Below are 27,819 nucleotides of genomic sequence, written 5' to 3'. Positions count from 1 at the left end.
CTCTGAACCTGGAGGTCACGGTTCGATTCCCGGTCAGGGCATATGCCCGGGGTGCAGGCTCATTCCCCAGGAGGGGGCGTACAGGAGGCAGCCAATCAGTGATGATCTCACCATTGATGTTTCTATTTCTCTCCCTCTCTGAAATCAATGAAAATATATTTGGAAAAAACCACCCTTTTCGTACTGGGAAGTTGTCACGTTGTGCTTGCCATGTTCCTAGAAGCTTTGCCATTTTAACAGATGAATGTGCAGCATTGCTGAGTTATCAACATTGTACACTAACAGCACAGATGCTAGTCAGTGTTATGCAAAATTGCCTGATTCTTACCAGACTTTAATATTTTCTCATTTTTAATAAATTAGTCGTTTTTCGTTTGGCTTTTTTTGATGTTCAGGTAGCTGTGTTATCTGTTGTACTTGAGTATTTAATATCATAGTATGCTCAGACCAAACTTATTATAGCCCCAGGTCACCTTGTGTTTGATACAATGACTGGCTCCGGAACCATTTATGACGTTTATCTGAATGCTACCCAATGGGTTAACTAAAATGCAGGTTTCCTCAAAACCCCATTGACTTACTCTTGTCTTTTTTGTGTTGTTCCAAACAATAATGATTACTAGGTTGTTGTTGTTGTTTTGTTTTGTTTTTGGCTTGCAAGCCACTTAGAATGGTTTAATTGTAGAATCAGTTGTCATCTGTATTGGCCCTATAGTTGATTTCTTAGATTCTCTTTCCTTTTACTTCTACTCTTTTAGGTATTTATGTAGTTTTCCTATAAATCATTTCTTAATCATAATGATTGTGGTAGAGTTATTATATGAATTTATTGGTCCTGTAAAGAGCATTAAGAAGTTAAAAGAATACAATTTTCTACATTAAGTCTTGCCATATAACATTTGAACATGAAGTTCCTAAAACCAGTTGTTTCCATTCATTTAATGAGTTCTCCGTACATTGTGACTCCAGTTTGAGCAGGAAGCAGTCCACGTGCACGGTGTAACACTGATTCATGGGAGTGAAAGAAAAACTAAAATGCAGCTAATGTGTCTGTAAGTGAGAAGAAGGAAAAACATAGGGTAAAATAACTTAATATGGTATTAGGAAAATTTCTGAAGCTGTAATATAATTTAGGATACCATACATTTAAAAATCTTAACCTCATAACAGCCTGTGAGTTAAGTAGGATAGATTTATTGCCTTTACTTTGCAGATAAAGAAGAGAAGGCTTAGGAAATTTAAGTGAAAATCATTAAGACCCTGCAGGTTAGGAGAGGATTTCCTAAGGCCTGAAAAGCACAGTCCATAAAGATTGATTAGTAGTTTTTTAAAAAAATATAAAATATACAAAATGATCAATAGAAAGGACAGAAGCAATTCCCAGAAGAGGAAACCCAAATGATCAATAACATGAGAGGATGAGTAGCCTCACTTGCAATGTGTGGATGCAGATTAAAAGAGGGGTGGGTAGGGGGACAATAATGGGATACTATTTGTCAGATTAGATTATCAAAATTAAAATACCCGACCATACCGTGTGTTTTCAGGGTTGAGAGAGGCAGTAATTATCATGTTGCCTGGGAAGGTAATTGGCCACAGTCATTCTCAATGCCACTTGGTAGCGTATATTCACCTGTGCGAGTGAAGAATCTGAAGCAATCTAAGTCTCTGTCGGTAGGGGAGTGGGTTAAGAAATGGATAGGATCTAGTGATGGAAATGATACAGCAGTTAAAAGTGACGTACTGAATCTATGTCAGTACAATCGCAAAAACATAATGAAGAGTGAAGAAAGTTATGAAAAAGATATATTATTACTATTCATGTGGCTAAAAAGCCATATATATCAAGATTGTATTTCTTCCTGGATATGCATGCATTTAAATATATTTAAAATATCCTAGAGAGATGTATTCTGAATTCATATAATTTTGGTTTCTAGATAAAAGGAACTTAACTGTAAGTTAATACTGTTGTTTTTTTTATAAGATTTAAAGGAAACATGGAAAATGTTTATTTCAGTTCTGGATGCTAAGGACGTAGGCATTTGTTAAATTATTCTTTCTACTTATACTTTCAAAATTTTGTTTAAAAAATAAAAAGAAGTTATTATGAAATAGTAGTTGAAAAAACTAGTACTTAAATTTAGGATTTGATTCCCAAGTCTAGAGCTTTTCAATTAATATGCTGCCTCAAGATGAGAAGATACTGAGTTTTATAGTAATAAGAATCAGGAGGATTATATGTTTATGCTGAAATTTTTTAAGAGGAAAGAAAAGTTACAAGATAAGTTAGAAATTGTTATTATCCTATATTATTTAAAAATCTTTAAGCATGCTGTTATCATATATGTATAGAGAGAGCAACCTCAGTACTTAGGAAAAAGTTACCTTAATATAGTGTTTAAAATGTGATTCATATTTCTGTTGCATGTAATGGAAGACATTAGATGATTTGAAATTTTAATATAAAATTCATGAAAATAACTTAATCCAAATATACAATCTGACTTCAAGCTAAAAGAGTCAAAATGAGCTTTTCTTCCATTGTGTAAAGTCAAGAGTGACAAAAACTTCACAGCCTTTTTATTTACAGCTTCTCTCCAAGATAAAATGGCAAAACCCAAAGAGAAAACTCCAATGTGTCTGGTAAATGAGTTAGCCCGTTTCAATAGAGTCCAACCCCAGTATAAACTTCTGAGAGAAAGAGGGCCCGCTCACGCGAAGGTAAGGTTACGAAGCCAGGCGGTGAGACGCGCTTCTCAAAGTCTATCAGATTTATCATCTCAGGTTTTCATTGTGCTTCATTTTGGGGGGAGGGGGGCGGCAGATGTCCTGAAGGTTCTTAGTTCCATATTAAAAATATTTTGCCGTCTGTAACTGGACAGTTTTGTAGCTTTTTATGGTTTACAAAACGTAGATACAGTCCTTCCCCAAATCACATGAGATACGGCTTTTTGATTTTCTTTTTATAAACTAAGAAACTCAGACACAGAAAAGTTAAATGACTTGCTTAATAGTTCATAAATGCCCGTGTCAACGTTGACTATGTGTCCTTTGGCTCCCGAGTGGTAGTGCTCTTTCCGTTAAATCATAGCTGCTGCAGTAACACTGCGAGTACAGCGATGGTTACCTAGTGGTGAGGCATCTTTTCCATTGTTTAATTCCGAGACTCACCATTTATAGAAGTTGTATAACCAGTATTGTTATTATCTGTGCATTCACTTGTAATATTATTCTTTTAAATGGAAAACAACTTATATTTCCATATGTAGACTTATACATGTATGTTTACATATATAAATGCTACAAAGAAATCTGTAGCTAGTGCATATGTGTTTGAATTCTATTCATCTATTTTAAAAAGTCTCAGTTGTGCATAAATTTCCTTGGTACATTTTAAATCTTTGATATTGGAGATTATGATAATGATCATCAATTTTTGTATAGAATGTGGAGGCAATTGATTCTGTAAAAGCTGGTTTATTTTTGTAAAGCAACTAGCTCTTGGGTTATTAAATTGTTTTCTAGCATCTTCTTTAAAGAAGGAAAATAAGATGAAATTCAAATCCGTGAATTTTGTTTTCTGTTAGAGGCTTTTATGAAGGATCCTGGGCAATGATTTACGTAATATCTTTTATGTAGAGAAGAAGGTTATGACCTTGGTCTACCTCTCTAACGATAGCTCCTCTTTCATACCTGTTAATTCATATCCCTTTCTTTCTTTAATATTTTTATTGGTTTCAGAGAGGAAGGGAGAGCAAGAGAGAGAAACATCAATGATGAGAGAATCATTGATTGGCTGCCTCTTGCACGCCCCACACTGGGGATCAAGCATGCAATCTGGGCATGTGCCCTGACCGGGAATTGAACTATATATATTTAGAGAGAGAGTGGAAGAGAGAGAGAGAAGGAGGGGGGAAGGAGAAAGAAAGAGGGAAATACTGACTTGAGAGAGACAAATGGATTGGTTGCCTCCGCATGCCCTGACCAGGGATTGAACTTAAATTTTAACATAAAATTCATGAAAATAACTTAATCCAAATTTACAACCTGACTTCAAGCTAAAAGAGTCAAAATGAGCTTTCCTTCCATTGTGTAAAGTCAAGAGTGACACATACCTGCAACCCAGGTATGTGCCCTTGACCGGGAATCAAACCTGTGACCCTTTGGTGCATGGGCCGATGGTCTAACCATTGAGCAAGCCATCGTGACCTCCTGGCTCATAGGTCAGCGCTCAACCATTGAGCCATGCTGGTGGGCATGCATCGGATTTTTTGTTGTTGTTAATCCTTACTTTTAAATTTTAACAAAATATTCATGAAAATAACTTAATCCAAATTTACAACCTGACTTCAAGCTAAAAGAGTCAAAATGAGCTTTCCTTCCATTGTGTAAAGTCAAGAGTGACACATACCTGCAACCCAGGTATGTGCCCTTGACCGGGAATCAAACCTGTGACCCTTTGGTGCATGGGCCGATGGTCTAACCATTGAGCAAGCCATCCAGGGCAGTTATGTATAGGATTTTTAAAAAATCCTTGGTAAAATAATTATTGAGTATTTGCTACATGATACTCACTGTTCCTGCACTGCAGCTTTCTCCTCTGCCATATGCTGTAATACCACTTTTTACATATTCTGAATACAAGTCCTTCATTAATGTGCTTGGCGAATATTCCCTCCTAGTCTGAGTCTTATCTTTTCTTTTTTTAACAGTGCCTTTCAAAGAGCAGTTGTTAATTTTGATTAATTCCCCAACATCCATTTGTCCTCAGATAGATTGTGCTTTTGGTATCTAAGAAATCTTTGCCTCATCAGAGATCATAAGATTTTCTTCCATGTTAGCTTTTAGATGTTTTATAGTTTTAGGATTGACATTAAGTCTTAACATTTAGGTCTAACTGCCATTCTGACTTAATTTTTTTATGTGATGTGAGATATGGAACAATGTCCAGATTCTATAAAACCAACAGCTTTTGATTTTATTGTTGTTGAAGAGTTGATTCTTTCTCCACTGCATTGCCTGTGCCCCTTTGTCACAAATCAGCTTTCGTATGTGTGTTTCTTTAATTCTGGACTCTGTTCTGTTGATCTGTTTTGTTTTTTTTTTATCTTTATGCTGGGCTGTTTTGATTACTGTACCTTTGTAAGTCTTGAAATCGCATAGTATTAGCCCTCTAATTTGGTCCCTTTTCAGGATTGTTTTGGCTATTTTACAGCCTTTGCATTTTCATATGAATTTTAAAGTCAGCTTTTCATTCTTTAAAACAGATGTTATTTTGAATAGAATTGTCATAAATCTATAGCTCAATTTGGCAAAAATGAAGATATTAGAAACATTGAATCTCCCAATCCATCCACAAAATGTATCTCTCATTTATTTACTGTTTAATTTCTTTCAGAAATGCTTTGTAGTTTTCATTGAGCAGGTATTTCACATCTTTAGGTTTATCCTAAGTATTTCATATTTTTGATGCTATTATAAGTGGTATTGTTTTTTATATTTTAGTTTCTATTTGTTTTTATTTATCATTGCTGTCCTATAAAAATACACTGGTTTTTATATACGGATCTAGTAGCCTGCAAGTCTTGTTAAACTCACATATCAGTTTTAGTAGCTTTTTTTTTTAAGCTGTTGGATGTTCCACATGCCATTTGTGAATAAAGACAATTTTAAATCTTACTTTCCAATCTGAATGTTCTTTATTCTTCCCTAATTGCATTGGCTAGAACGTACAGTACAATGTTGAATAGAAGTTACGGAAGCCAATATCTCTATCTTGTTCCTGATCTTGTGGGCAGCCATTTAAAATTCCCCTCACCCCCCCTTTAATAGTGCTGTTATATATAGCTTTTTTTTGGTAGCTGTCTTTAAACAGATTGAGGAAATTCTTTTATAATTATCATTTCCTGAGAGTTCTTAACCTGAATAGATGTTGATTTTTGTCATATGGTTCTACATTGATTGAGATGGTCGTATGGTTTTTTGTTTTTCATCTTTTGACATTGTGAATTACATTGATTCTCAAGTGTAGAAACCACCCTTGCATTCCTAGAATAAAACACTTGCTTAAAATGTATTATCTCAGTTCTGTATTGTTGGATTCCATTTGGTAATATTTTGTTAAGGATTTTTTATGTTTAGTTGTGTGAGAGAGATAGCCTGTAGTTTTGTTTTCTTCAGTAGTATCATACTCTGGGTTTTGGTATCAAGGTAATGTTGGCTTCATAGAATAAGTTGGGGAGTGTTCCTTCAATTTTTAGAAGAGTTTGTATAAATTGGTACTATTGCTTCCTTAAACATTTGGTGGAATTTGTTATTGAAACCATCTGGGTCTGGAGTTTTCTTTGTGGAAAGAGTTTTAAATATATATTTATTTTCTTTAACATATATAGGGGCTATTGGGGCTACCTATTTCCTCTTGAATGAGCTTTAGTAATTGTGTCTTTCAAGGAATTTAGGTTGTTGAGCTTATTGGCATAAAATTAGAAAATGTTCACTTGTTATCTTTCAATACTTTAAAGACTCTGTAGTGATGTTACCTCTCTTATTCCTGATATTGGTAATTTGTGTCTTCTCTTTTTTTCATGATTCGTCCGGCTATAGGTTTACCAATTTCATTGATCTTTGCAAAAAAATAGCTTTTAGTTTTATTGAGTTTTTTTCTGTATTGTTTTACTGTTTTGTTAATGTTTGTTTTTATCTTTATTAATTCTTTTCTGTTTACTTTAGATTTAATTTGCTATGCTTTCTCCAATTCCATAAGATGGAAGCTGAAATTAACTTATTTGATCTCTTGCTTCTTTTCTAGTATAGGCATTTAGTACTAGAAATTGGTAAATGTTTTATGAGAAATTGAAACTCATGTATATTCTGTTCTTTTTGGGTAGAGTGTTCTAAAAATATTATTCAGGTTATGTTCATTGAGTGTAGTTCAAGTCTAATAAATTCTCTGAGAGTGTCTGCTTGATAATTGTTAGATCAGTTATTGAGAGAGAGGGCATTGAATCTCTGACTTTAATTGTCGGTTTTCTGTTCTTCTTCACAGTTCTATTAGTTTTTGCTTCATAGATTTTTAAAAATTTTACCAGTTTTTTGTTTTAAATATGTTTTTATTGATTTTAGAGAGAAAGAAAGGGAGAGGGAGTAAGAAACATCGATATGAGAGTAAAACATTGATCGGCTGCCTCCTGCACACCCACTACTGGGGATTGAGCCTGCAACACAGGCATATGCCCTTATTCTGAATCTAACTGGAGACCTTTGGGTCAACGCTCAACCAACTGGGCCACACTGGCCAGGGCTACTGCTATGTTCTTATTTATCTATCTTGTAAAAGATCAAAGACATTCTTCTACTAACCACAATACTGTATCATCACTTAAGAAATTTGACTCTGACTGAACATATTATTTGATACATGTATAGTCCACAGTCAAATTTCCTGCGTTGTTCTCTCAATGCCTTTTCTACTTTTTTGTCTTCCAACTACACATCCAATCAAGGGTCATTTGTTGTACTTGATCATATGCATTCATGTTCCTTGAGCATCCTTTAATATACAATAGCTACTATTCTTTAGTTTTGTTTTTTCCTTTCATGACATTGTTATTTTTGAAGAGTGTAGTCCACTTACCTTATAGCATACACCATCATCTACATCTCTCTGATTGTTTCCCTGTGGTTAGATTCAGGTGAAACATTTTTGGTCAAGGATATTCAATCTTCTCACTGGGTCCTATCAGGAGGTTCATGATGTCAGTTTGTTTGATTCTTGATGATTAACTTAGTTACTTGGCTAAGGTATTTTCTGCCTGACTTTCTTCCTGCGATTATTTCTCTTTAATTGAAAAGTATTTGGGGTTAATACTTTGTATTCCTAGAGAGTACTAAGCTATATGTGGACTAAAATAGCGGATTGTGTTCGTATCCTGTAACTTGATTCTAAATTCTCAAGGTGAGCAGTAGGTTTGGGGCTCATATGGAAATATGGTGTGAATGGAAGGTTAGGGTGTGAAGTGAAGACTGACAGGTGGGAGCAGCTGGGACGGGAACAGTTGAAGAGTTTTAACCTGCTGTTGGTTGGGGTGATGCAATTGGATTTGAGTTTTAAGAAGATAGTTTTAGCAGAAATCAGGTGGGAGATTATTATGTCTGAGCTAACGATGATGAAAGTCTGACTCCAACACAGACTGAGAGGTTTGAGAAATAATGGACAGATTTTGGTGACGGGTTAAATGTTGGTTGTGGAGGATTGAGAGTATCTTGGTGACATAACATTTGATAGGATTGCCTGACTTACTGACTCGATCATGCTAAGTATGAATTTAAAGAATTTAATTTTATAAAGTGTTACAGACACAGGGCCTTTTGGTTCCCTTACAGTTTCGCTGAACTCTTTGTACTTACTCTACTTTTTTGAGGACTATTTGAATGGCATTAATAGCATGATCCTTTTTAGGGACATGATTTCTTTTGACTTTTCTACCCCAAATGTACATGCATGCCTTTCAGCCTTTGGATAGGACAGAACAGATTTGGCCCACGCTCTTAAAATTCTTTCACAAGGTAGATTCATAACAATTTTGTTGCAAACGATCTGTAAGGGACCTCTAGCTCTAAAATGTTGATTCTGTGATGTATCTATTTTTCTCTTGGATAGCACATTTGATTTACTGAAAACTTTTTTAAAAAATATTTCTTTTATTGATTAAAGTATTTCAACCAGTAGTACATTTGTCTCCTTTTTTTTATATTTCCTGAAAACTTTTAATGTTTTTCTTCCTCTCTGTGTTTTTCTAAGATGTTCTCAGTGCAGCTGAGCCTCGGTGAGCAGACATGGGAATCGGAAGGGAGCAGTATCAAGAAGGCCCAACAGGCTGTTGCTAGTAAAGCTTTGACTGAATCGACGCTTCCCAAGCCAGTTCAGAAACCGCCCAAAAGTAATGTGAATAATAACCCAGGTATGAGCAGACTCATCTCCGCTGTCCTGCTGTGTGTTCTGTGTGTGCCGTCTCTGTCCGTTACAGCTGGCCAGTTGTGCAGTCAGCAGGTGTGTTAATAGTACGTATGAGAAAGACGGTGGATGAGAACAGCGCGTGAGAGAATGAAGAAGGTAATTGTAATTAATTAAAAATGTTGCCTTAGTGGATACTATCATGGTGCATTACTGACTTTTTCAAAAAATATTTTTTATTGATTTTTTTTGAGAGAGACAGTGGAAGGGAGAGGGAGAGGGAGAGAAACATCGATGTGATCTATCTGTTGTCTCCTGCATGACCCACACCGGGGATTGAGCCCACACCTGGGCATGTGCCGTGACCAGGAATTTTCAGAATCAAACCAATAACCCATCAGTTCATGGGACTGATGCCTGATGGAGCCACACCAGCCAAGTCCGCAGGCCGACGCTCTATCCACTGAGCCAAACCGGTTTCGGCTTATTTTTTAATCTTGGGCGAAAAGAAATTTGGATACAAAGAACAGAAATAAGATTGAATTTTTTCCTAAAGTTAAGATAGAAATGATCAATTTTTTCTTTTTAAATATATCATGTAAAATTTAATAATTAAAATGGTTACTCTTTTTTTAGATTAATAAAAAATTATAAAAATTAGCCTAAGCATCTTCTTACTCTGTTTGTTGGTGTTGAAATGATTGATATTCAGTTTCGGACATTTTTATGAAATTCAGTAAAAAACCCACAAATAAAAAAAAAGCAACCCCACCTGTATTTAATACAATGAATGTTCTAATTTTAAGCTCCTACTAATAATTTTTTAAAATATACTTTTATTGATTTCAGAGAGGTAGGGAGAGGGAGAGAGAGAAATATCAGTGATAAGAGAGAATCATTGATCAGCTACCTCCTGCATGCCCCCCCACTGGGGATCAAGCCCTCAACCCTGGCATGTGCCCTTGACCGGAATAGAACCTGGGACCCTTCAGTCCACAGGCTGACGCTCTGTCCACTGAGCCAAACCAGCCAGGGCTCCTACTAATAATTTTCAAAAGTTGTTCTGCATACATGCCAACAACTTTATATGTCCAGTAATCTATTGGGAAGAGGCAAACCTGTATTGGACATAGTGCATGAATTCACAACATCAAATTAATAAAGCTTCAGAAGTTTAGCACCAGCCCTACATCCCTTTACTTATTCGTTAACTTATTAATTCAAGTGGTTACCTCTGACCCGTATTGCGTTAGGTGTTTTTGTGGTGGAGTACAAAAAGACATTTTGCCTGCCAACAGTGACCCTATAATCTGTTTAATTATAGTTTACACACTTATGTTTGTAATCAAGTCAGACACTTCTTGTGCTCATGTGGCACCTGTTAGATAAGACAGTCTCCTTTTGCAAGGACTGTTCTTTCCAGAACTCCGTGGCTTTCCTATTGCTAGGCCTTTGGCTTCTGTCCATTTGAGTCTAGTATTTCTGAAGTAAGTTTAAAGAAGCCAAACTATTATTATAATAAAGAAAAAAAACCCGTTCAGTTTGATAAGAGGCTACTTACTTATTCAATTTTTAAAATCTCTTTAGATTACTGGTTTATCATTAGGACGCCACCACTATTTCTGTTTGTTAAGAACTTACTTGTATACATAGATCTAAGAAGTATATAAAATGTAAGATTTTACGGTCATTTACATGAAACACATAACTCAGTGGCAAAGTGAATAATAATAGCCATTGCTGCTGTAAGTCATGGTAACATGGCTGGAGGTAGTTGAGGTGAGATGTGGGCCTTGACTGGAGTGTGGGCAGTCATGGAGGAGAGGAATAAAGACTCTACTCTGAGGAAAGGCATTGGAATTGGTATCTGGACAATTGGTTTGTTTTTAAAAAAAGTTGTAGATGGTTTTTAGTTAGAACAGGTAAGTGACCATTATGAGATAAGACTGAAGATGTAGCCCGGCTGGTGTGGTTCAGTAGGTTGGTGTGGTCCCATGGTACCAGAAGGTCCCAGTTCGATTCCTGGTCAGGGCACATGCCCAGATTGCAGGCTCAATTCCCAGGAGGGGACATGAGGGAGGCAGCTGATCGATGTTTATCTCTCTTTGATGTTTCTCTCTCGCCCTCTCCCTTCTTCTCTCTGAAATCAATTAAGAAAATATATCCTATATAATAAAAGGCTAATATGCAAATCGACCAAGTGGTGGAACGACTGGTTGCTATGACACGCACTGACCACCAGGGGGCAGACACTTAACACAGGAGCTGCCGCCTGGTGATCAGTGCGCTCCCACAGGGTGAGTGCTGCTCAGCCAAAAGCTGGGCTCACAGCTGGCAAGACAGTGGTGGTGGTGGGAGCCTCTCCCACGTCCGAGGCGGTGCTAAGGATGTCTGACTACTGGCTTAGGCCCGCTCCTCCGAGGGCTCCCGGACTGCGAGAGGGAGCAGGCCAGGCTGAGGCCACCCCCCCACCCCCCCAAGTGCATGAATTTTCTGCACTGGGCCTCTAGTGTATATATATAAAAGACTGAAGATATATTTAGGGAGTGGATTGTGATGGACTTGAGTGCCAGCTTTAGGAGATTAAGTTTTATCCACCCAGCAGGCCCTCAATTACCTTGTTTCATTAGGGGCTGCAGGAAGTTCACTCTCTTGTATATCACTTAGCCTCTGGGGAATTGGCTTCCTCATACAGGTTTCCATGTAGCTTAAAGTCGAAGACCCTATGGACGATGCTAAAGGAGGACTGAAGTAGTTTGGTGGATTAATGTTTACGAGCTGGTGGATGATATGTTCCAAAAAGCATTTTAGGAAGTTCAATTTGACATGTAAATGAAAGGCAGAAAATACTAAAACACGATCAGTTAGGTAACCCCTGCTCTAGTTTATGGGTGAAGAAAGAAGAAAAGAAACGCATGTGCATTGAGTTCTGTCTGCCCCTGCACTGTGTTGGGAGTGGCGGCCGGAATGGAGCAGGACAGGAGTTCCTGACCCCGTGGCTGCTGCCGGCCCGGTGGCTGCTGCCGGGCGAGTGCGGTGCTCTCCAGGGTGGGTGGTGTGAATGGAGCGAGAGTGTGTGTGCCGACCTCTGGGTCAGGGCCACCTCGAGGATTATTGCAGGAGGCACAGCAGCCAGGGAGTCAGAGGAAGGAAGCAGGACCGAGCCTGAGGGCCAGTGGAGATGCATTTCTGCTGTTGGAAGTGGCAGTGAGCTGAGAGAATGAGTAGATTTGGGGGGTAAGCTTTTAAAATGGAGTATAATCGATGTACCGGCAAGTGCACGCATCCCGGTTGGAGAGCCCTGATGGGTCTTGGCTCTCTGATCGCTTTTCCAGTTCCACAGGCTCTACCAGAGCCCCAGCCCTTCCCAGTGGTTACGCAACTCCGCAGGGAGCACTGCTCTGCTTTCTGCCGCCTTCCGTTCCCTGTGCCTCCTCGTGGAGCCATCGCCAGAGAGCTCGTTTTCTCACTGTCATGCTTGTGAGAATGATCTGTGCTGTGCTTAACAGCGTAATATTCCATTGCTCTGTAGCAGGGATGGCGAACCTTTTGAGCTCGGCGTGTCAGCATTTTGAAAAACCCTAACTTAACTCTGGTGCCATGTCACATATAGAAATTTTTTGATGTTTGCAACCAGAGTAAAACAAAGACTTATATTTTTGATATTTATTTTATATATTTAAATGCCATTTAACAAAGAAAAATCAACCAAAAAAATGAGTTCGTGTGTCACCTCTGACACGCGTGTCATAGGTTCGCCATCACTGCTCTGTTGTGTCCCGTTGCATGAATATGCCACAGTTTACTTAGTCATTGTACGGTTGATGGGCAGTTAGATTGTTTCCATTTGGGGCTGTTCTTTAGAACTAATACTGTGGTGATCGTTCTTGTACACATACATCTCTGTTGGGGATGTACCTAGGATTGCAATGGCTGAGTCATGGTTAGGCACGTGTTCATGCTTAAATCACATCAGAAGATGAATTAAGGCCAGAAGTCGATGAACGCCACAAAAGAGACAGGTGTTCTTGGATCACAAGCTTCCGTTTCTAGATCTGTTGGAAAAAATGAGAAAGCTATTTAGGCATCCATTAGACACACTAAAGAAACCAACAGAGTTTTGGCCAAATTGAATAGTGAATTGCAGCAACAATGAAAGGATGTTCTTTTTAAAAAATATGTTTTTATTGATTTCAGAGAAGAAGGGAGAGAGTCAGAAACATCAACGATGAGAGAGAACCACCGATGGCAGCCTCCTACATGCCCCTGCTGGGGATCCCGCTTGCAACGCGGGCATGTGCTCTGTCAGGGAATCAAGTCAGTGACCTCTTGTTGCATGGGTTCGAAACGCTGAACCACTGAGCCACACTGGCCAGGCACCACAGTGATTTTTTTCTTTTGTGATTTTTATTTATTTATTATTTTTTAATGTATTTCTTTATTGATTTCAGAGAGGAAGGGAGGAGAGAGAGAGATAGAAACACCAATGATGAGAATCATTGATCGGCTACCTCCTGCACGCCCCCCCACTGGGGATCGAGCCCGCAACCCAGGCATGTGCCCTTGGCCGGAATTGAACCCGGGACCCTTCAGTCCACAGACTGATGCTCTATCCACTGAGCCAAGCCGGCCAGGGCTCTTTTGTGATTTAAAACAACAGAAATATTCTTTCCCAAAGGGTGATTTTTAAATTACAATATTCTTTTTAGATTTAATAGTTGGCATTCTACCCAAGAGCTTTTCTCCCGCCCCCCCCCTTTTCATTTATTTATGTATGTCACCACAGATACCTGCATTCCTCTTACTTAGAGGCTTGTAATCTGGCATTATTTATTTTGATTCTCAACTTGTCCCAGATTTGGCCAGTGGTATGGCCCCTTCTAGTTAATCCCTGTGTCCTACTGCTATTTCCCCTTCATTCTTTGATCCTTTCTTACTTTCTGGTACAATAGCTGTTCTAGGCCGACCTGCATTTTCCTGGCCCTGGCCCTAACGCTGGTGCCAGCCAGTTCTCCAAGGAGCCCTGGAATCCATTAATTCTTTCAACAAATATTTATTGAGTAACTGCTATGTTCTAGGGACTGTTCTAACTTCCTACAAAGCTGTGGCCTCAAGTGTCAGTAATATGTGGCAATTTTCTTTCACCTGTCACATACTAGAAATCCACGATTGTAGCTATAGACGTTTGTATATCTTATTAGCCTTTTTATATTAATCACTGATAAATGTAGAAATTTCCTTTAAAGTGGCTAAAAACCACTGAAAAAGGATCCTGTGTTTATAGTGTTGTTTATAACCAAATCATACATGAGGATTCCTGTGTAACGATTATCTTTATGTAGCCTGTGCCCAGCTGGCATATGCTGAAAGTAATGGTACTGAGCATTACCTGGAGGTGTCTCAGAGTTTAAGTTACTCTTTGAGTGTTTTATGGGAAAACATCAGTGCCTTAGTCTAGTTCAAGGGTGGGCAAACTTTCTGTCTCGAGGGCGACAATGGGTTCTTAAACTGGACCGGAGGGCCGGAACAAAAGCATGGATGGAGTGTTTGTGTGAACTAATATAAATTCAAAGTAAACATCATTACATAAAAGGGTACGGTCTTTCTTTTTTTTAGTTTTATTCATTTCAAACGGGCTGGATCCGGCCCGCGGGCCGTAGTTTGCCCACGGCTGGTCTAGTTCTTGGTGAAACAGTAGGAGCTACTTTCCTCTAGACGGGAGGAACCTTTTCAGCACGGTTTGTGCTTTTCTGCTCACCTTCTCTCCTTCACCAAGACCCTCTGTGACCGTGAGGCTGCTGGTGTCTGTGCAATTATTGCAAAGGAGAACTCGAAATGACATAAATCTTACACCTGTTAATTACATGTTAATTATTAAACTGAAGTCTTCCTGAAGAAAATGGTAAGCTTTTAAAGGCAGACTGCTCTTCGTTGTTGATAAAAAATCTTTGGAAAACTATTAGGCAGTCCGTAATAAAGTTAAATATAAACCTACTCTGTGACCTAGCAGGTCCACTGCTAGTATACACACCCAGGAGAAATGAGTGTATGAACTTATTTTAAAAAGTTCAAGGTGGCTTTTCACTTAATAGCCCCTAACTGGAAACAATCCCAGATGTCCCATCGATAGCAGATTAGATAAACTGGTATATTCATTCATTGGAATATTCAGTGATGAAATATAGTTTGAAATACTGATATATTCAACAAAAATCATTATGTCGAGTGAAAGAAGCAAGACAAAAGGATTCATATTCAGCTTCGAAGGACAAAACTGATCAATGATGACAGAGGTCAGAATGGGTAACTTGGGGAGGTAGGTCTTGACTGGAAAATGGCATGAGGAACTTTCCGGGTGATGGAAACGTTCGTATCTTGATCTGAGTGGAGGTCACATGAGTGTTTACATGTGTAGTAATTCATGGAGCTGTATGCTTAAGGTTTGTAAAATACTGAATGAATGAAAGACAAAAGGAAATTCCTTCATGCTTGACTTTCTCTTCCTCTGCCCCGTGCATATGGATTAAATTAGGGATTTGGACTAATTCAATCTATTAACTTTGCTTTTTTTCTTATTCTTTCCCACCTCTTCCTTTGTCCTTCACCCCCTATATTTTCCCCTCTTCTTAACCTTGGTTTATCCTTGTTCCTTTAAACTCTTCCATGGTTTCACACGAATTCTTTAGCGATGAGACCCAGCGAGCAGGTTCTTGAGTCTTGGTGGGTTGCTCGTGGCCTGGCTGCCAGGAGTGCATTTGGGTCAGCCCCACCCCTTTGCTGGTGCTCTGTGCCGGCCCCGGGTTCACTGTGGCAGGAACTGGACCCAATTTTGTATGTGATGAATGGAGTCTTAAACGTACTGTGCACAGAATTTACATTGCAAATAAATTTTACTTTCTAGGAAAGCTTTAGATTTATTTTTGTGATTTGTTACATGGAACATATGTACATATATTTTATTAAATAACTTCTTTTGGTACTTAAAGTAACGACATAATAATTTTACATTGTGTATTATTCATTATATAATTATTCGAACTTGTACTAGAATAGAGAGAATAAGATAGTGAAAATCTCTGCACCCATCCCCAGCTTCAGCGGTTATCCACCCATGATGGCCAATCTTGTTTCATTTTTTTAAATCTTCACCCAAGGATATTTTTTCCAATGCATTTTAGAGAGAGTGGAAGGGAGGGAAGGAGGAAGAGAGAGAGAGGGAGAGAGAGAGAGAGACATCAATGAAAGAGAGACACACACATCAGTTGGTTGCCTCCTGCACACACCCTGACCAAAAAGGGCATCGGGGATTGAACCTGAAACCAAGGTATATGCCAGTGACAGGAAATCGAACCGAAGACCCTTCAGTGCACAGGCCGATTCTCTAACCACTGAGAACACCAGCCAGGGCCAATTTTGTTTCTTATCTCTCTCCTCTGAGTTATTGTGAAACTAATCTCAGATATATCACTTCATCCATGCATGTGTATCTATGAAGATTATCTACAGAAAGCATTACATACTTGTATTCCTTTGTCCTGTTGTTGGTTATAGAAAAAATTCCAAATTTATTTTCATTAGACAAATCCAAGAATTACTGATGACTGTGTTCCTTGCTAATTTTAGTTGCTTGATTGCCAAATATAAGTAAAAATATTCACAGATGATGGTGTTTAATGACTAGATAATTGTAAGTTTTCTGGGATAAGTAATGATGAAATTCAAAACTTTCTTAATATCTGAATTGAGCAATCTGTAAAACTGGTGTTTGCCTTGTTTTGAAATAGTATCACTATAAAGTTGAGTTTTGGGTCATTCATTACTGTACAGAAAAGGTTGCAAAACCCCAGATTCCAGATTTCATTTGGAACGATTTTCCTGTTTATGTAGTCTAGTTATGCACTCCCTTAGAAAAGCAGACCTACTTCCAGGGTGTTTACATGTAATATAGAGAGGGCTGGCACGATTCATCAGGGAAATATTTCACTTGTGTGCCTTTGACGTGTGTCTTCACAGGTAGTATCACTCCCACGGTGGAGCTGAATGGGCTTGCCATGAAGCGGGGAGAGCCTGCCATCTACAGGCCACTGGACCCAAAGCCCTTCCCAAATTACAGAGCGAATTACAACTTCCGGGGCATGTACAATCAGAGGTGTGTCTCTTTCTGGTTTTGTTCTTATTCATTAGTTTATGCATGGGGTAAACTCAAGGAGTGTTTTCATTGTAAGGAATATTGACTTCAGGCATATTTCATGGGACTTAGATAAATAAGACTCAGGAATATTTCACTTAAAAAATAACTGGTTTTCAGGAACTGGTTTTTATTGTCACGAGACCCCTGTTTGCTTTGGGCGGGACCATGTTTTAAAGCAGTGGTTCCCAAACTTATTTGGCCTACCGCCCCCTTTCCAGAAAAAATATTACTCAGCGCCCCCTGGAAATTAATTTTTTAAAAATTTTAATAGCAATTAAACAGAAAGATATATGCCTCCAAATGCACCTGTGGCCATCACCGCCCCCCCTGGATCGCTGCAGCGGCCACCAGGGGGCGGTAGCGCTCACTTTGGGAATCACTGTTTTAAAGTCTGACCGCCCAGTTGACTTGCTCATTTCCTCACCAAGAAGGTGGTTCGCTTAATTAGTGCTTTCCTTATTTTGTCCGAATATATTGCAAGCATGAGTGCTTCTAATTTTTTTAAAGACAGTTTTTCATGGTAGATAAAAGCTATGAAATTATAGGACACATCAATGAAATTTAGTACTGTGAAAAGGAGTAAAGCCTACTTAAATTCTCTCCTGAAAGAGTTTTAATAATTTATAAAAAATTTGTTGGGAGGATTTACTAAGTCTTTCTGTACATTACATAATTTTGTGATAGTTACAAGTGTAACAATTTTATAAGCATGGCAGGATTTTTAAAAAGGTTTATAATTTTTTTTCTGATCATTTGTAAAAGTAATTTAACTCATTATATAGGATGTGAAAAATGCAGAAAGTTAAAAAGAAATTATAAATAATTTGCAATCCCAGATTTAACCACCTTTAATATTTTGGTGTACTTTATACTTTACATATAAATATATTTAACCAAATTGGAGTTACCCATAATATGCAATTTCTATAGTTCTTCATGGAGGTTTATGTGAATGATAAAATGTACAAACCTTAAATGTACATCTTGATGACTTTATTTGATTATTGTATTTATGTATATATGTAATTACAGTTTATTTGGTGACTTTTTACCTGGGTGAATCCTCATTTGTCACCATCCCCCCTGGGAGTTTCCTCCTCCCGCCTCCCTGAGGTAATCACAATTCTGTCACCATAGCTTGGTTTTGCCCGTCACTGAACTTCATGTAACTAGACTCATACGGTATTTACTCTTCTGTATCAGACTTTTTTCACTGTATGCGATGTTTTTCTTGGTTTCTTTGTTTACTTTTCTTTTTAGAGATTCATCCATGTTGGGTTTTGCTCTTTTTAATTGATGAATAGTGTTCCTTTTTATTGATGAATAATGTTCCTTTGTATGACTATATCATAATTTGTTCATCTCATATATGTAACATGGCCTTCTTTTCACTTACTGTAGTGATATTTTTCATATCTTTAAGTAATCTTCAAAAAATCTTTTTCATGGGTATTAATGCTTTATCTGGCCAAGGCATACTTTATAAGTATATACATAGGTATAAACAATGAATATTTTATAAGTAAACAAGCAAAACATACCTCTTTTGATCATTTAGGTTTCTTTTTTTATGATAGTTATAAATAATGCTGCAGTAAACTGTCTTTATATACAGATTTTTGTTTATATCACTGATTATTTCTTTAAGATACATTACTGCAAGGGGGGTATTGGATTAAAAGAATAATGTTTTGCTCAATTACATTAAAGTTTTTACTAATTTCTTACAGTATATTCCATTGCATTCTGACAACACAAATTGGGTTTGAATTCATTGTCTTGTTTGACAGTTAAAAAGTGGAAAGTTTTTAGATTTTGGTTTTATTGATTACTTGTGAGACTGAACAGTTTTGCAGATATTTATTAGTTGCTTTTTTTTTTTTTGACTTGTCTTTTTGAGTTTGCTAACTTGTATTGCAGTGCTTGACCAATCTTCAAATGTTTACGTGTTGGGGGTATTACATTAATTCTTTGTTTAATTTTCCTGCTTAAAAAAATTGGCTAGTTTTGTGTTTGTTTTGTGTAATATACTACAGTTTTAAATGTTATATGGTCTAATCTGTTGATTATTTTTTTGTTATATCTTTCACTACTTTTATGTCTAAGGAATTCTCACATGTGATCAGATATTTGCTGATGCTCTGAAATTTTTTTATTGAGGTATAATTGTTGTGTAACATTGTGTAAGCTTAGGGTGTTGGACATTGATTTGACACATTTATGTTGCGCTATAGTTGCCATTGTAGTGTTAGCTAATATCTCTAGCATGTCACATAATTATCGTTGCATCTCTGGATGGGCTGCTGATGCTTTTCAAATCATTTCGTATATTTACTGATATCACAGACTCAGATGTGAGGAGAAGATATTTATTTGGTCTATACGTAATCTGATATTTTTTGGTGCCTTGCTTGGTAATGGAAAAATTACTATTTAATCCTACTTATATTGTAAGAAACTCATTTAACTATTGCTCAGGTTCTCTGAGAAAACCCTTTGAGACACTCTCGTAGATTTCTGCCCCTCCCCCTTCCTCCAGGGGTGTTTGGGGAATTGACTGTCCTGTCCCGGTGGGAAGGGGGGGCCCTCGTGTCTGTCTGGGGGCCTGCATTGAGCTCTGGCTCCTCCGGTCTTTGTGCTGATGTCCCTTGTCCTCGGGCAGCTGGCACCTATCTTGCCTGCCCTGCCGAAACCTGCACATGGTGATCGTGGGCCGTTGCCTCCTCCTAAGTACTCCTCCCAAGCATCTGCCTTCTTTCCTGGCCGCCGTGGCCCACACCTTAGCTCTCCTCGGCTCCCTCAGATGCTGTTCCATCCCTCTGTGTCCTCTCCAACCCTGGAACATCCTGTGGCATCTACACCGCGTAGGAGGCAAGAGGGACATCACATTTGTCCTATAGTTGCCTCACTTTCTCTTCTTCTGTATAACATACCTGTTCCCTTTCTTGTCAGTCTGAGTTTACCGAATATAAATGAAACTACTTGCCTACTTGAGCACCATAGACCTGTTTGCACACCTGAGTTAGGAACCTCGTCTATTTTATGTTTGCAAGATAGTTAACTTTTAATGTGCTATAGTGAATAGACTCATGAGGACATTATACTTAAATGTTTATTGATTTTGATGTCTATAATCCTGTATTGGGCTTTTGCTAGAATTTCAATTAGTGAATTTATTGCCTATTTTTTATTTTCGTGTTGTACTATCATTGACGTATAACATTGTAAATTATTACTTTCGAATGAAAGAAATCTGGTGGGAAAGCAGTGAGACATCTGACATTAATCTCTGTGCTTAGGAGCTCATGTCCTAGTGGGGGAGACAGTCGTCAGTAAGAGGTGGTTACTCACTGAGACGGTGACAGTGTTAATAAAGAGCTGAAGGAAGAGAGGGAATGAGCAGTGGGGATGGCAGGGGAGGGAGGAAGGGCGTTCCAGGCAGAGAAACGCCAAGTGCAAAGGCCCTGCCGTCAGGTGCAAAGGCCCTGTGGTCGCAGAGTGCCCGGCAGCAGTGTCCTGAGTGCTAGTGCCTCCGTTGGGCCTGAGGGGTGGGAAATGAGGATGTGACAGGGGTCAGGGGTTTGGATTTTATCTTTTCTGCTTTAGATCTTCTGCTAAGAACGCTGGCATTTTTCCTTTGTCGGCAATTCCTAGTTTCAGGGTCTGATTCCGTGGTTGTCATGAAGTTGCAAGGATTTGATTTGGCTTCTCCAAAGGGTTGTGCCTTCGGCCAGTTCCATGTAGTGGATAAAGCGGGCTTTCCCTTCAGGTTTTTGGAGGGTCTGAGTCACTAAAAGGGCAAAAAGAAAGGAGGGAAGCCGCCAGGCTGTGTTTTACAAAAGCTCTCGGCTCCCTAAGGCCAGACCTCAGCGCTGCTCGGTTAGAATTATGACACCGCAAAGGAGCTTCATTTGCAGAGGGCGCCACCCGCATGTGTCACAGGGAACTCGGAGCCAAAGATTCGAGGAGACGCTTCTCGTTAGATTCCAGGTGAGTCAGCAGCTTCCAGTAAGGCAGGGAATGAAAGGGGAAGGAGTTTAAGAAACAGGAAGCATTTCCAGGGATTTCCGAAAAGGTCCTTTCGTTTTCTACTTAAAATAAGCTTACGCAATAACTGGGTATTGGCCAGGCTGTTTTGTTGTTTTTTTAGTCTGTTCTTTCCTGATGAGGTTCCTCCCCCTGCACTCATTCAGAGGCCTGAGGAGGACCTCATAACCAGGCCTTCCCCCGCCCCCCACCATTTCTGACGCTGGAGGAAAAAGATGATTATTCTCACCTGGACTCTGAAGTCCCGGTCTCCCTTTGCTACCCCCACGACGTTTGAAAATGAATACATCCAGTTACATCTTTTTCTTTTCCTTTCTCATTTGGAGCCCTGTTGGCTAACATATAAAGTTGAAAGCATCCACAAATTTATATGACCAAGTACAAGACGTAGAGATTGGAGAGCATTTTATGCTTTTGTTCTCCCAGCTTTGTTACAAAAAAGTATACACGTTATCTCAAGGAACGGGGTGGGTAAGATCAGGCCTCCAACGACTTGTCCGTTTTGTATATTCACAGATGAGAAGAAGAGCATTACTGGTGGCTGAAGCCAGAGGGCCCCGTGTGCTGACGCAGGCTGCCCACCTCAGGCTGGCCCATGTGGAAATGGGGGTTTGCCCTGTGTGACTGAAGGTCTGGCAGGGAGACCTGTAGGCGTGGTTGGATGCAGGCTTTAGTGTTGCTCATCTCATTTTTCTTCTGCTTGACTTTATTTTCAAAGAAACTCGCTTCCATTAGCTATACCTCGTGTGATACCAGTCCCTCGACTTGTCATCTGGAGGAGAAAAAGGTTTTGGTTTTGGATTGTTCTTAGAAAGCACACACACACACACACACACACACACACCCCTTTGTGTAGACTGCCCATCCCAGAATTTGTCATTCAGGCTGGATTTGGGGTCGGGGACTTTAATTGGCCAAGTTTGGGTTTGTGCTCAGCCTGGATAAACAGGATTTAGTCCCATCTGAATAACACAATGATATTATGGGATGGTTCCCCAAAGGCCAGATTCTGAGAGAAAATCATTTCCATTATGGCCAGGACATCCGGTTCAAATCCCAGTCCTGCTGCTTTTAGCTGTGTGATTTGGGGAAGGCACTGGGCCTCCCTTACTTGCCTCACTTTCCACATGGAGATCATACCAACAGAAAGGGTTTTCGTGAGGCCTCATTCGCTCAGCAAACATTGTTTGAATGCCTGCTGGCTCTTTGCCCCATGTTGTGTTACAGTAGATACTTTGATGAGAGACAGGCTAGCGGATTCCGAGTCTAGAGGAGGAAGACAATGAAAAGAAACAACAACCACGATAGATGTGTCCGTATGGTGATGGAAACATTGAGAACAGCCTCCCTCAGACTGGGGAATCAGGCCTCTGACAAGGAATCGACACTTACACTGAAGGTTCAGGGTTAACCAGGTGACAGCCAGGTGAGGGAGGTTAGGAAAAGCAGCCTAGACTTTGAGAACAACAGCAACTCCTGAGAAGTTTAGTTCATTCCTGGACTTGCAAGCAAACAGGTGTGTCGGGGATGACAATGCTGAAGGGTTCAGGTAGGGCACTGACCTGGGTGCCCGCAGGTGGCACGCCAAGAGGGAGAGGGTTTATCCTGAAGGTGATTGAGAGCCACTGAAGGATTGTAAGATGAGGGATAAAATAAATGGATATTTTATTGAGTTTAGAGAGGAAGGGAGAGGGAGAGAGAGAGAGAAACATCAATGAGAGAGAATTATTGATTGGCTGCCTGCTGCAAGCCCCCTACGGGGGATCGAGCTAGAAACCCAGGCATATACCCTTGACTGGAATCGAACCCGGGACCCTTCAGTCCGCAGGCCGACGCTCTATCCACTGTGCCAAACCAGCTAGGGCTAGGTGGATAGTTTTTAAAGGAATATTGCTTTGATAGTATATGGAAAATAGTTTGGATAGGTTTAAAATTCAAGGGAGACAGATGAAGGGAGACAGATGAGCCGGGGACAGTGAAGATGGAGAGGAGATTGTGTCTAGGTCAGGGGTGGGCAAACTTTTTGACTCGAGGGCCACAATGAGTTCTTAAACTGGACCGGAGGGCCGGAACAAAAGCATGGATGGAGTTTTTGTGTGAACTCATATAAATTCAAAGTAAACATCATTACATAAAAGGGTACGGTCTTTTTTTTTTTTTTTTTTAGTTTTATTCATTTCAAACGGGCCGGATCCGGCCCTCGGGCCGTAGTTTGCCCACGGCTGCTCTAGGTATTTAGAAGATAGACTTTGTGGCACTTGGAGAGTGACTGGACGGGGAGCATTAAGGGTAACCTTCCCATGTCTGGACAATGGGAGGAGTTGGAGCAGGTCTTTGGGAAAATGAGGAATTTGGTTTTGACTGTGTTGAGCTTATATTACCTATGAGACACTTAGGAGGAGTCCTTTTATCACTCTGTAAAGCCTCCGTGAGTGGTTGGAGGAACACGTGGAAACAGGAAGCGCAGGGGCGGGGGCTTCCTGAGTAGCATGTGTAACGCATGTTGCAGAAAATGGCCTTGTTTCGGATGCAGCCTAAGTTGAGTGTCCCCTGTGTTGTTTGTTCATCTAGGATTTACATTTCCTCCCCAAAGGGTTTGGCTCTGTTGGTTTGTCATCTTCATTTTGGAACAATGGCATTGCTTATATCCATACCAAGCACCCCTGGCCTCTCGTGTGTTTGGTATATTTCGTGTCAAGCTAATATTTGGTTGCCTTTGTCTAGTAGTTATCCAATTCCCGGGCCAATCACGTGTACCTAGGTCAGTAAAGTTGCTTTTTCTTCGCATGTGTGGTATGAGTCATAGCAAGTGAAACAAGGAAAAGAGTTTGGACTATTTTGTCCTAAAGTTACTTGTTCCTATGGCAGAGCCAGATACCTACTTGAGGCTTCATGCCTCCCCTCCCCCACTCCCCCCATTGCCCTGGGAAATTAAGTTGTTGCAAAGAACTGTACAGAGTGGAAATTTGAGAGGGTGAGACAAGTTTTTTGAAGAGTCTGACCTGATTTTATGTCATTATGTTAAATATCAGTAAAACCAGAAATAACTAAGATTTTAGTTTATGAAAATAGCTTATTATATTTCAAGGTTTATGGGACATAGGTCAAGGACTAGCTGCTAATTATTGGTAGATGGGCTGTTTATTTTAAACTTGTTCAAACTGTCAATCTAAGCGTTCTTCACTAGTGTAATGCCCCTTTAAAAAGCATATTGGAAAGAAAGTAAAACAACTGAGAAACAGTAGCAGTGGTGGTATAAACAGGTATAACCTGCAGTTTTGCTTTCTGCCACCAGATGGTGCTTGTATACTGACACAACAACGTACAGTCTGGATACATTCCCTTTGGTTCATATTCTAAGGCTGGTGGTTAAATGATAAATGAGAGTTTAAACTGTATGAAATTGCTGATATTTGACTGTTTTTTAACCTATAAATATGTCAGCTTCATCTGGTTCAACATAGTAGGCAAAAATCAGCCAGATACACCACTGATATTTGGATGAATGGGCTTTCTGCTTTCAGAATTATGTAACGGAAATTTTATACAGGTTGGTAGTATTAGCTCTGAGAAATTTGAAACATTCTGAATTTTTTTTTCTCCTTTGATTTGGAGAGTCAGAATATTTTTATTTTTTCTACCCTTTCTGAGGATATGAAATTAAGTGTAAGGATAACTGATGTAATTAATAGTCATTTGCTAAGTCTTAGGAATGCCTTTTCGGACAACTTCCTAGAAAGTGAGAAACAGTAATTGTAGTAAATGTGTAACACGCCCCATTGCAAGTCAGGTGGTTTCTAGTTCTTTGCTTTCAACAAATCGCAAGAGGACCTGATCAAGTTGTCAGTGGCCACAGCATGAAAATAACTTCTGACGGTAGATGACAGTGGAAGTGGCGACACAGAAAAAACCTTTTACTTTTAGTAAAACTCAGCGGTGATTTATGTATTAACGTGAATGATGGTTTTCAGTGATTATTCCTACCTAGGAAACTCCAAATTAAAAATTACATTGAGAACCTATCTCATTTTAGAAGTAAGAAATATTCTTTGTTGAAACAACAATACACACTTTTTAAAAAGCCCTAACTATCTCACTAGGAAGCATGCCCACTAAGATTTTACTTTCTGTTTGAAAATCATCAAAATTTGTGATTTATGTTGTTCCATTAATTATTTGCTGATAATAATTGCAATAATGGATTATTCTACAACATTTTAAAAAATACATTTTTATTGATTCCAGGTAGGAAGGGAGAGATAGAGAGGGATAGAAACATCAATGATGAGAGAGAATTATTGATCGGCTGCCTCCTGCATGCTCCCCACTGGGGGTCAAGCCTGCAACTGGGGCATGTGCCCTGACCGGGAATCGAACCTTGAACTCCTGGTTCATAGGTTGATGCTCAGCCACTGAGCCACGCTGGTCAGGCTATTCCACAACATTTTAAAAAACAGACATGCTTATGGTCACAAGAGATATAAAACTTCTGAAATTTTAATTAATGTCCATATTCTTGATACACAGGATTATGGAAGAGTGAGCAATAAAAGACTTTCAGTTAAAAAGTGTAACATTAGGATACAATTCTATGGAGAGTGGTATAAGATGCAAATTCAAGAGAAAAAACAGTGATGTAAAATTTCTGATATATTTAACAGAATTTAGGCATTGTTGAAGTAGATGAGGATAGATGTCAACAACTTGTTATGATATTTAGATTTCTTTGGATACATTGAAAGGAGTGACACACTTTTATTTTCAAATGTCAATACTTACAGCAAACCAAAAACAACATTCTTTGGAAGTATTTAAGCTTCTAATGAAAAATTTTGTTTTATTTTACTTTTTCTAATGGAAAATTTTAGCTGTAATAATTGTGCAAGAGTATACATAGTTTTCAGAATTATTTTATGGGGCCTGAGCATTGAGTTTGAAGAGTCTTGCCATGGACGTGTGGAGAGACGCTGAATGGAGACGGCAGCTGTGGAATGTGCAGGGTGGGGTGTATTTTCTTGATTTTCACACCCAAAGGCAGCAACAGGTAGTTTGAGGAAAATGGCTTGCTAATTAAAAAAAATGTTTAACATGAATCTGCCAGCCTTAATTAATCTTTTGAACTCCAGCACACCCAAAAAGTAAAATCGCATTTCCCTTCTATGTTACCTAATATAATTCTCCCATTTGTAAAATAATAAACTTATTCATCATCAGTATTTCTGGTGTAGCGCAGGTGAAATATTTATCTTCCAACATTAGAGGGCAGCACGAATTTACCTTTGCAATTAGCTTTCACAACACGTGAAGGCTTTTAAGTCACAGGCTTAATGTAACGTAAGCATCATTTCAAGGAACTATGAAATTTTTTAGTTAAAAGTCAAGCTTCATTTGGCATTTTTGTAATGTAATAAAAAACATGATCGCATACAAGTAAGCTGCCCCTCCCTTCACCTTCCTCACCTCCCTGTCCCTAAGCATAGTAGAGCTTTTAAACATTTTGGAAAGTGGCACAGTTTGATTCTTACTATTTAAACTTAATACTTATCTTGATTTTCAGCTGAAGAATGGGGAACTCAGGAGTCTCAGGTGCTCTGTCGAAAAAGGGATTTGAAGACAAACTTGGGAAATGCTGTGTACTGTGTCCGTCTTAAAGATCCCGTAACGATTCTTAAAGATGCCCTGCAGAAAGCTGTTTGTCTAAGTGGTTCCAGCTCTGGCGGAGCATCAGGCCCTCCTTCAGCACAAACAGGTCCGATGCCAGGCTCTCTCCAGACTCGTTCAGTCAGAACTGCTGGCTGGAGAATTGCCCACCAGTGTTTTACAAGGTTCCCCAGGGGAATCGAAAGTCCTGTGTTGGGCACACATTACCCTCTGTTAACATCAGGGGTTAGGAACTGTATTAAAGGGTCGAGGCATTAGGAAGGTTGAGAACCACTGGTCTAGAAGGTTAGAAAGATGATTTCAGCCCGTAGCTAAGTGCTCTGAGAGGGGAGATGAGCGTGTGGAAGCACAGGCGAGTACGTTTGGTCCGTAGGTTCAAGTTTGCAAACCTGAACTGGAAGTGTTAAAGTAGAAGGTAAGAATTGCAGCTAACCACAGTCCTTAGGGAAGCAAGTGTCTGGGCAGCCACGTTTTTCAAAATGCTAAGGACTTAACCCTTTTTGCAAACTAAAACTTTTCTTATTCTAGTAATTGTGGATATAAATTTTTCTAAAAGTCAGGGCACATATTTTCCATATTAAAAACGCCACCATTACGAATCTAAAGACTCTATCACAGTGGTTATCAACCTTGGCTGCACATTAATATCACCTGGGAATCCTTTTAAAATCCTGATTTCTGGGCCTCATTCTCTGGAAATTCTGTTTCTTTGTTACGGGGTGGGGCCACAACATTAGTCACAAAGAAACAGAATTTCTGGAGGATGAGGCCCAGAAATCAGGATTTTAAAAGGATTCCCAGGTGATTTTAATGTGCAGCCGAGGTTGAGAACCACTGCTTTAGGTGAACATAGTCAGTGCCCAAGTGCTAGTGCACATAAGGAAACCCGCCAGCGCCCAGCTGGCATGGCTCGGTGGTTGAGCATCGACCTATGAACCCAAAGGTCATGGGTTGATTCCAGGGC

The 27,819-nt window shown here is 39.3% G+C and overlaps 1 protein-coding gene and 1 long non-coding RNA gene across 10 annotated transcripts in view; both read left to right on the top strand.

Annotated features, from left to right (window-relative positions):
* Positions 1-27,819, top strand: part of STAU2 (staufen double-stranded RNA binding protein 2) — a 216,273-nt gene that overhangs the window by 13,797 nt on the left and 174,657 nt on the right. For 5 of the 9 annotated variants that reach the window (XM_015566263.1, XM_015566265.1, XM_015566262.1 and 2 more), the window contains 3 exons: positions 2,594-2,724; positions 8,804-8,963; positions 16,970-17,105. In XM_015566263.1, coding sequence (XP_015421749.1) covers positions 2,611-2,724; positions 8,804-8,963; positions 16,970-17,105 — 410 coding nt within the window. In that variant the 5' untranslated portion in view covers positions 2,594-2,610. The remainder of the gene's footprint in view (positions 1-2,593; positions 2,725-8,803; positions 8,964-16,969; positions 17,106-27,819) is intronic. The other 4 variants (XM_006767327.2, XM_015566264.1, XM_015566267.1 and 1 more) reach the window with 1 other exon arrangement.
* LOC107183689 lies at positions 23,158-25,152 on the top strand. Its single transcript, XR_001514482.1, has 2 exons — positions 23,158-23,197; positions 23,426-25,152. It is a non-coding gene; the product is annotated as an uncharacterized LOC107183689 (long non-coding RNA).

The sequence above is a fragment of the Myotis davidii genome, unplaced genomic scaffold (genome assembly GCF_000327345.1).
Source record: "Myotis davidii unplaced genomic scaffold, ASM32734v1 scaffold200, whole genome shotgun sequence".
Lineage (NCBI taxonomy): Eukaryota > Metazoa > Chordata > Mammalia > Chiroptera > Vespertilionidae > Myotis > Myotis davidii.
This window is presented reverse-complemented; position numbering and strand designations above follow the sequence as displayed.